Source organism: Echiichthys vipera (genome assembly GCF_963691815.1).
Source record: "Echiichthys vipera genome assembly, chromosome: 3".
Lineage (NCBI taxonomy): Eukaryota > Metazoa > Chordata > Actinopteri > Perciformes > Trachinidae > Echiichthys > Echiichthys vipera.
The window spans coordinates 176,332-186,331 of NC_139828.1; the positions used below are offsets into that span (position 1 = coordinate 176,332).

Sequence of the window (10,000 nt, forward strand, 5' to 3'; positions counted from 1 at the left end):
TCTGCGGGCACCGATGAGGGGGGGTCTCAGGCCCCTATGTACCCGCCCACAGTGCAGTCTGGGAGGGCAGCCTCTAGCCGTAACCCCACTCCGCCTCCAGGGGGCGCTAAAGCTGTGGCGACTCCCAGACCTCCGCAGATGCCAGAAGCAGGACCCCCTCCGGTGTCCCCAAAGAGCGCACATACCCGGGCCAAATGGCTCGCCATCCGAGAGAAGACGAGTGGGGAGGGGTCCGGCCGCGGCGCCACCAACCAGCCACGCCTCATGCAGGTCATCGCCATGTCGAAGCAGCAGGGCCTCCTCCCCTCCTCCTCCTCAGGGGAGAAGTCCTCTGAGACCACCTCCACCTGCTCCGGCACCTCCTCCACCACCGACTCCCCGCACTACCGCCCCCCCTCCGAGCCGCAGCGGGAGGGGTCGGGTATCATCACTGTTGACGCCCACGCCCCTCACCATCCTGTCGTCCAAGCTCCACCACCTCTTCAAGCCCCGCCCCTCGCAGGTAACGGTAACCCATGGGAGTGGGCGGGGGCGTCCAACGGGGGCGACCCACGAGACACCTACGACCTCAACAGCCTGACCCGGGGCGACTCCGCCGCCCGAGGCAGCAGCTTCCGGCCGCACCGATCCGCTTCGCCATGTGCCGCGGTCGACCTGGCCCCGCTCCCGCCGCACCCGCAGGTGGAGCTGTCTGCAGACGCTCAGCGCAGGGAGATGGCCATGAGACGCAAGACGGCGCTGGTTCTGTTGGATCGGGAGATTCGTAACCAGACGGAGCAGGAGAACTATTATAAGAGTTTGCAGGGACGCAGGTTCAAGGACTAGTCCCTGACCCTTTCAAAATAAAAGCCTTATTCTGGACCTGGTCCCGCACAGACCCGGGCAGCACGAGGACCGCGCTGATGCTCGGTGGCTCCACGCTCTGGACGACAGTAAAGATTCGCTCCTCTGCGTTAGAACAGACGTACCGACCGTGGGTCACATGGTCGCTCAGGCCACGCCCCCTCCTCGGGTCACATGGTCGCTCAGGCCACGCCCCCTCCTCGCTGAGTCCGTGTGGTCGATGATGCTGGATCTGAATGACCCTGGGGACGGGTTCTGCTGATGCGTCGCTAACGTTAGCAAATGTGAAGTTACGCTAAATTTGAATCTGAAGAAACTTTATTAAAAACAGTCACGCGGCGTTTTCAACGCAATTAAAACATTTAGTCTGAATTAAAATGTTTTGACGGGTTTGACGAAGACTTCCTGTCCCGTTGTGTTTCCATGGCAGCAGCCAATAGGGTTGGTCGTGGCTGGTTGCCAGGGTTGCCTGTTGTTGGGTGCAGCTACTGTAGGCTGGTTGCCAGGATTGTCTGTTGTTGGGTGCAGCTACTGTAGGCTGGTTGCCAGGGTTGCCTGTTGTTGGGTGCAGCTACTGTAGGCTGGTTGCCAGGGTTGTCTGTTGTTGGGTGCAGATACTGTAGGCTGGTTGCCAGGGTTGTCTGTTGTTGGGTGCAGCTACTGTAGGCTGGTTGCCAGGGTTTGCCTGTTGTTGGGTAGTAGCTCACATTTGCTAGCTTTAGCTCACATTAGCTCACACTAGCTAACTTTAGCTCACATTAGCTAACTTTAGCTAGCTTTAGCTCACATTAGCTCACATTTGCTAGCTTTAGCTCACATTAGCTCACATTAGCTAACTTTAGCTAGCTTTAGCTCACATTAGCTAACTTTAGCTAGCTTTAGCTCACATTAGCTAACTTTAGCTAGCTTTCGCTCACATTAGCTAACTTTAGCTAGCTTTAGCTCACATTAGCTAACTTTAGCTAGCTTTCGCTCACATTAGCTAACTTTAGCTAGCTTTAGCTCACATTAGCTCACATTAGCTAACTTTAGCTAGCTTTAGCTCACATTAGCTAACTTTAGCTAGCTTTAGCTCACATTAGCTAACTTTAGCTAGCTTTAGCTCACATTAGCTAACTTTAGCTAGCTTTCGCTCACATTAGCTAACTTTAGCTAGCTTTAGCTCACATTAGCTCACATTAGCTAACTTTAGCTAGCTTTAGCTCACATTAGCTAACTTTAGCTAGCTTTCACTCACATTAGCTAACTTTAGCTAGCTTTAGCTCACATTAGCTAACTTTAGCTAGCTTTAGCTCACATTAGCTAACTTTAGCTAGCTTTCGCTCACATTAGCTAACTTTAGCTAGCTTTAGCTCACATTAGCTAACTTTAGCTAGCTTTAGCTCACATTAGCTAACTTTAGCTAGCTTTAGCTCACATTAGCTAACTTTAGCTAGCTTTAGCTCACATTAGCTAACTTTAGCTAGCTTTAGCTCACATTAGCAGCCTCTGCTGGATTGAAGCCTTTGAGGTGATGTGAGAAACAAATGCAAACGAACTTCACGCCAAACACGTTGAAGTGCTTTGACTTCTACAGGATCCTCTGTTTGCTGACCCCAGACGGGGGCGGGGCGAGGGCGGGGGCGGGGCGGGGGCGAGGGCGGGGGCGGGGGCGTGGCCTTGGCGAGGATGTGATGACGTTCTGGTCTTTAACACATCTCAGTGTCCAGGACTCCGACAGTATCAGTGGGTCCTGGTCCCAGAGAGTCACACGCTGATGACACTGAACGATCAAATGTTCTTTAACCAGAGAAACGTCACAAACAGGAACCTTCATGAGCTCAGTGTAGACGTAAGTCTGGAGTCTGGAGCGGCTCGTGGGTGGAGCTAGTCTTGCAACGCCACATTAACAAAGCGTCATCAGCGTAGTGAGTGAAGCCGGAGTTCATTAAAGAGTGTTTTACAGACTCACCTACTGGCCCCTTTGGTGTGTGTGTGTGTGTGTGTGTGTGTGTGTGTGTGTGTGTGTGTGTGTGTGTGTGTGTGTGTGTGTGTGTGTGTGTGTGTGTGTGTGTGTGTGTGTGTGTGTGTGTGTGTGTGTGTGTGTGTGTGTGTGTGTGTGTGTGTGTGTGTGTGTGTGTGTAGGGACTCTTCTCCTGCTGCTGCAGAGGTTTGCTGTTATTTTCAGCAGCATTAGTGGTTAAAAAAGACCTTTGAATGCCTTCACCGTGCTGCCCCGAGCTAACCACTGTTAGCCACGTGCTGCTGTTAGCATCTCTCCTGATTTCTCCCTTAATAAAAACGGTCTCCATGGTTACGGAGGACGTGTGTGGTGGTTACGGAGGACGTGCAGACACAGACGCTGGAGCAGGAGTTTAAACTCTTTAAGGAGTCGAGCGTCCACAGTGTCGAGCCACCGAGCAGGAAGTCGGAGCGTTTCCATGGCAACTCCTTCTGCTGAAGTCAAAGACACAAAGACGATTGAAAGATTCATTCTGAAGCACAAAGAACCTGCAGAGGAGCTCCGCCCACCAACGCCACGCCGCGCTCCTGTAGAGGGCCGACTGTGGCGGCCATGTTGGATACACTGATTGTACATTACCTGGACCTTTCTGTTGTGATGGCTCGGTTGCTATAGTGATTCTCAGCATGTTTGTTTGTTTGTGTGTTGCTCTCTGATTGGTCGAGGCTGTGCGTCTGTGTTCGTGTGTGACTCTGAACTCGTTCTTTATCACGGACGGAAACATTCACTCAGGTTTCGTTTCAGCGCCTCAAAAAAGTCACGAGTTTAAAATGTAAACGTTCAAATGTGTCCGAAATAATTCTTTACCTCGTTCTGAAAAAAGGTTTTGTTATAAGAACATTAAATGTGTTAAAGTCACTTTTAAAATAGGTTTCAAAATAAAAAGCTAAAGTTGAATATTTCCAGAGTAAAGTTGTAAAAACATGAAACATGTTCATATTTTTCAGTCGTATTAAACTAAAGCTGAAGCTCGTTGAGACCCTGACACTGAATCCAGGAGTGAGTCCGACACCGAGGAGCCGGCGCTGCTCTGACGTTTACGTGTCCGTGTGTTGTTGCATGTGTCAGTCTGAGGTCAGATGTCCGTCCTGTCCGTCTCTGACATCACGACTGAAGACACATTTCCATCTGAATGTGAATCCAAAAGAAGAAACGCTGCTAAAAAAGAGTTTGATGTGTGAACCGTGTCAGAGTGAGGGGGGGGGGGGCTGGTGCATGCTCGGGGGTGTTACGATCAAAGCTCAACATTAAACGTTTTTCTTGATCAGAACTCATTTTAGTTTCTGAATGAATCTTTGAAAACAGTGTTTTTGTTTTTGTGTCTTATCAAAATGAATCATTCTACGGTTCAGTTCAGTTCAGTCACTGAACACCAACAATGTAAATGTGTAGGTTACCTAGCAACACACCCCAACCTAACCAAGTAGTGATGGTAGCACTGGTGGCCCGAACAGGTTCTGAGCTGCAGGCGCACTGATTAGAAGAAGTCAGCACCTTGTGGGTAGAAGTCAGTACCTTGTGGGTAGAAGTCAGTGTCTTGTGGGTAGAAGTCAGTACCTTGTGGGTAGAAGTCAGTGTCTTGTGGGTAGAAGTCAGTGTCTTGTGGGTAGAAGTCAGTGTCTTGTGGGTAGAAGTCAGTACCTTGTGGGTAGAAGTCAGTATCTTGTGGGTAGAAGTCAGTGTCTTGTGGGCAGAAGTCAGTGTCTTGTGGGTAGAAGTCAGTGTCTTGTAGGTAGAAGTCTGTGTCTTGTGGGTAGAAGTCAGTGTCTTGTGGGTAGAAGTCAGTGTCTTGTGGGTAGAAGTCAGTGTCTTGTAGGTAGAAGTCTGTGTCTTGTGGGTAGAAGTCAGTGTCTTGTGGGTAGAAGTCAGTGTCTTGTGGGTAGAAGTCAGTGTCTTGTGGGTAGAAGTCAGTGTCTTGTAGGTAGAAGTCTGTGTCTTGTGGGTAGAAGTCAGTGTCTTGTGGGTAGAAGTCAGTATCTTGTAGGTAGAAGTCTGTGTCTTGTGGGTAGAAGTCAGTGTCTTGTGGGTAGAAGTCTGTGTCTTGTGGGTAGAAGTCAGTGTCTTGTGGGTAGAAGTCAGTGTCTTGTGGGTAGAAGTCTGTGTCTTGTGGGTAGAAGTCAGTGTCTTGTGGGTAGAAGTCTGTGTCTTGTGGGTAGAAGTCAGTGTCTTGTGGGTAGAAGTCAGTGTCTTGTAGGTAGAAGTCTGTGTCTTGTGGGTAGAAGTCAGTGTCTTGTAGGTAGAAGTCTGTGTCTTGTGGGTAGAAGTCAGTGTCTTGTGGGTAGAAGTCAGTGTCTTGTGGGTAGAAGTCAGTGTCTTGTGGGTAGAAGTCAGTGTCTTGTGGGTAGAAGTCAGTGTCTTGTGGGTAGAAGTCAGTGTCTTGTGGGTAGAAGTCAGAGTCTTGTGGGTAGAAGTCTGTGTCTTGTGGGTAGAAGTCTGTATCTTGTGGGTAGAGGTCAGTACCTTGTGGGTAGAAGTCAGTGTCTTGTGGGTAGAAGTCTGTGTCTTGTGGGTAGAAGTCAGTGTCTTGTGGGTAGAAGTCACTGTCTTGTGGGTAGAAGTCAGTGTCTTGTGGGTAGAAGTCTGTGTCTTGTGGGTAGAAGTCAGTGTCTTGTGGGTAGAAGTCTGTGTCTTGTGGGTAGAAGTCAGTACCTTGTGGGTAGAAGTCTGTGTCTTGTGGGTAGAAGTCAGTGTCTTGTGGGTAGAAGTCAGTGTCTTGTTGGTAGAAGTCAGTGTCTTGTGGGTAGAAGTCAGTGTCTTGTGGGTAGAGGTCTGTGTCTTGTGGGTAGAAGTCAGTGTCTTGTGGGTAGAAGTCAGTGTCTTGTTGGTAGAAGTCAGTGTCTTGTGGGTAGAAGTCAGTGTCTTGTGGGTAGAAGTCAGTGTCTTGTGGGTAGAAGTCAGTACCTTGTGGGTAGAAGTCAGAGTCTTGTGGGTAGAAGTCAGTGTCTTGTGGGTAGAAGTCAGTGTCTTGTGGGTAGAAGTCAGTGTCTTGTGGTTAGAAGTCAGTGTCTTGTGGGTAGAAGTCAGTGTCTTGTGGGTAGAAGTCAGCACCTTGTGGGTAGAAGTCAGAGTCTTGTGGGTAGAAGTCAGTGTCTTGTGGGCAGAAGTCAGAGTCTTGTGGGTAGAAGTCAGTACCTTGTGGGTAGAAGTCAGTGTCTTGTGGGTAGAAGTCAGTGTCTTGTGGGCAGAAGTCAGTGTCTTGTGGGTAGAAGTCAGTGTCTTGTGGGTAGAAGTCAGTGTCTTGTGGGCAGAAGTCAGAGTCTTGTGGGTAGAAGTCAGTGATTGTGGGTAGAAGTCAGAGTCTTGTGGGCAGAAGTCAGAGTCTTGTGGGTAGAAGTCAGAGTCTTGTGGGTAGAAGTCAGTACCTTGTGGGTAGAAGTCAGTACCTTGTGGGTAGAAGTCAGTACCTTGTGGGTAGAAGTCTGTGTCTTGTGGGTAGAAGTCAGTACCTTGTGGGTAGAAGTCAGTACCTTGTGGGTAGAAGTCAGTACCTTGTGGGTAGAAGTCTGTGTCTTGTGGGTAGAAGTCTGTGTCTTGTGGGTAGAAGTCAGTGTCTTGTGGGTAGAAGTCAGTACCTTGTGGGTAGAAGTCTGTGTCTTGTGGGTAGAAGTCTGTGTCTTGTGGGTAGAAGTCAGTGTCTTGTGGGTAGAAGTCAGTGTCTTGTGGGTAGAAGTCTGTGTCTTGTGGGTAGAAGTCTGTGTCTTGTGGGTAGAAGTCAGTATCTTGTGGGTAGAAGTCAGTGTCTTGTGGGTAGAAGTCAGAACCTTGTGGGTAGAAGTCAGTGTCTTGTGGGTAGAAGTCAGTGTCTTGTGGGTAGAAGTCAGTGTCTTGTGGGTAGAAGTCTGTGTCTTGTGGGTAGAAGTCAGTGTCTTGTGGGTAGAAGTCAGTGTCTTGTGGGTAGAAGTCAGTGTCTTGTGGGTAGAAGTCAGTGTCTTGTGGGTAGAAGTCAGTGTCTTGTGGGTAAAAGTCAGTGTCTTGTGGGTAGAAGTCAGTACCTTGTGGGTAGAAGTCAGTGTCTTGTGGGTAGAAGTCAGTGTCTTGTGGGTAGAAGTCAGTGTCTTGTGGGTAGAAGTCAGTACCTTGTGGGTAGAAGTCAGTGTCTTGTGGGTAGAAGTCAGTGTCTTGTGGGTAGAAGTCAGTACCTTGTGGGTAGAAGTCAGTGTCTTGTGGGTAGAAGTCAGTGTCTTGTAGGTAGAAGTCAGTGTCTTGTAGGTAGAAGTCAGTGTCTTGTGGGTAGAAGTCTGTGTCTTGTGGGTAGAAGTCAGTGTCTTGTGGGTAGAAGTCAGCGTCTTGTGGGTAGAAGTCAGTGTCTTGTGGGTAGAAGTCAGTGTCTTGTGGGTAGAAGTCAGCACCTTGTGGGTAGAAGTCAGTGTCTTGTGGGTAGAAGTCAGCGTCTTGTGGGTAGAAGTCAGTGTCTTGTGGGTAGAAGTCAGCGTCTTGTGGGTAGAAGTCAGTACCTTGTGGGTAGAAGTCAGTGTCTTGTGGGTAGAAGTCAGTGTCTTGTAGGTAGAAGTCAGTGTCTTGTAGGTAGAAGTCAGTACCTTGTGGGTAGAAGTCAGTGTCTTGTGGGTAGAAGTCAGTGTCTTGTAGGTAGAAGTCAGTGTCTTGTAGGTAGAAGTCAGTGTCTTGTGGGTAGAAGTCTGTGTCTTGTGGGTAGAAGTCAGTGTCTTGTGGGTAGAAGTCAGCGTCTTGTGGGTAGAAGTCAGTGTCTTGTGGGTAGAAGTCAGTGTCTTGTGGGTAGAAGTCAGCACCTTGTGGGTAGAAGTCAGTGTCTTGTGGGTAGAAGTCAGCGTCTTGTGGGTAGAAGTCAGTGTCTTGTGGGTAGAAGTCAGCGTCTTGTGGGTAGAAGTCAGTGTCTTGTGGGTAGAAGTCAGTGTCTTGTGGGTAGAAGTCAGTGTCTTGTGGGTAGAAGTCAGCACCTTGTGGGTAGAAGTCAGCGTCTTGTGGGTAGAAGTCAGTGTCTTGTGGGTAGAAGTCAGCACCTTGTGGGTAGAAGTCAGTGTCTTGTGGGTAGAAGTCAGTGTCTTGTGGGTAGAAGTCAGTGTCTTGTGGGTAGAAGTCAGTGTCTTGTGGGTAGAAGTCAGCACCTTGTGGGTAGAAGTCAGTGTCTTGTGGGTAGAAGTCAGTGTCTTGTGGGTAGAAGTCAGTGTCTTGTGGGTAGAAGTCAGTGTCCTGTGGGTAGAAGTCAGTGTCTTGTGGGTAGAAGTCAGTGTCTTGTGGGTAGAAGTCAGTGTCTTGTGGGTAGAAGTCAGTGTCTTGTGGGCAGAAGTCTGTGTCTTGTGGGTAGAAATCAGTGTCTTGTGGGTAGAAGTCAGTGTCTTGTGGGCAGAAGTCAGTACCTTGAGGGTAGAAGTCAGTGTCTTGTGGGTAGAAGTCAGTACCTTGTGGGTAGAAGTCAGAGTCTTGTGGGTAGAAGTCAGTACCTTGTGGGTAGAAGTCAGTGTCTTGTGGGTAGAAGTCAGTACCTTGTGGGTAGAAGTCAGTGTCTTGTGGGTAGAAGTCAGTGTCTTGTTGGTAGAAGTCAGTGTCTTGTGGGCAGAAGTCAGTGTCTTGTGGGTAGAAGTCAGAGTCTTGTGGGTAGAAGTCAGTGTCTTGTGGGCAGAAGTCAGTACCTTGAGGGTAGAAGTCAGTGTCTTGTTGGTAGAAGTCAGTGTCTTGTGGGCAGAAGTCAGTGTCTTGTGGGTAGAAGTCAGAGTCTTGTGGGTAGAAGTCAGTGTCTTGTGGGTAGAAGTCAGTGTCTTGTGGGTAGAAGTCAGAGTCTTGTGGGTAGAAGTCAGTGTCTTGTGGGTAGAAGTCAGTGTCTTGTGGGTAGAAGTCAGTGTCTTGTGGGTAGAAGTCTGTGTCTTGTGGGTAGAAGTCTGTATCTTGTGGGTAGAGGTCAGTACCTTGTGGGTAGAAGTCAGTGTCTTGTGGGTAGAAGTCTGTGTCTTGTGGGTAGAAGTCAGTGTCTTGTGGGTAGAAGTCACTGTCTTGTGGGTAGAAGTCAGTGTCTTGTGGGTAGAAGTCTGTGTCTTGTGGGTAGAAGTCAGTGTCTTGTGGGTAGAAGTCTGTGTCTTGTGGGTAGAAGTCAGTACCTTGTGGGTAGAAGTCTGTGTCTTGTGGGTAGAAGTCAGTGTCTTGTGGGTAGAAGTCAGTGTCTTGTTGGTAGAAGTCAGTGTCTTGTGGGTAGAAGTCAGTGTCTTGTGGGTAGAGGTCTGTGTCTTGTGGGTAGAAGTCAGTGTCTTGTGGGTAGAAGTCAGTGTCTTGTTGGTAGAAGTCAGTGTCTTGTGGGTAGAAGTCAGTGTCTTGTGGGTAGAAGTCAGTGTCTTGTGGGTAGAAGTCAGTGTCTTGTGGGTAGAAGTCAGTGTCTTGTGGGTAGAAGTCAGCACCTTGTGGGTAGAAGTCAGAGTCTTGTGGGTAGAAGTCAGTGTCTTGTGGGTAGAAGTCAGTGTCTTGTGGGTAGAAGTCAGTGTCTTGTGGTTAGAAGTCAGTGTCTTGTGGGTAGAAGTCAGTGTCTTGTGGGTAGAAGTCAGCACCTTGTGGGTAGAAGTCAGAGTCTTGTGGGTAGAAGTCAGTGTCTTGTGGGCAGAAGTCAGAGTCTTGTGGGTAGAAGTCAGTACCTTGTGGGTAGAAGTCAGTGTCTTGTGGGTAGAAGTCAGTGTCTTGTGGGCAGAAGTCAGTGTCTTGTGGGTAGAAGTCAGTGTCTTGTGGGTAGAAGTCAGTGTCTTGTGGGCAGAAGTCAGAGTCTTGTGGGTAGAAGTCAGTGATTGTGGGTAGAAGTCAGAGTCTTGTGGGCAGAAGTCAGAGTCTTGTGGGTAGAAGTCAGAGTCTTGTGGGTAGAAGTCAGTACCTTGTGGGTAGAAGTCAGTACCTTGTGGGTAGAAGTCAGTACCTTGTGGGTAGAAGTCTGTGTCTTGTGGGTAGAAGTCAGTACCTTGTGGGTAGAAGTCAGTACCTTGTGGGTAGAAGTCAGTACCTTGTGGGTAGAAGTCTGTGTCTTGTGGGTAGAAGTCTGTGTCTTGTGGGTAGAAGTCAGTGTCTTGTGGGTAGAAGTCAGTACCTTGTGGGTAGAAGTCTGTGTCTTGTGGGTAGAAGTCTGTGTCTTGTGGGTAGAAGTCAGTGTCTTGTGGGTAGAAGTCAGTGTCTTGTGGGTAGAAGTCTGTGTCTTGTGGGTAGAAG

General features: G+C 49.0%; 1 protein-coding gene across 1 annotated transcript in view; it reads left to right on the plus strand.

Annotated features, from left to right (window-relative positions):
- Positions 1 to 825, plus strand: part of plppr3b (phospholipid phosphatase related 3b) — a gene marked incomplete at both ends in the record, with an annotated part of 10,327 nt that extends 9,502 nt beyond the window's left edge. The window contains one exon of the mRNA XM_083911598.1: positions 1 to 825. This exon is cut by the window's left edge and continues 567 nt beyond it. Within this exon, the coding sequence (XP_083767724.1) occupies positions 1 to 825 (825 nt within the window).
- Between the last annotated feature and the right edge of the window lie 9,175 nt (positions 826 to 10,000).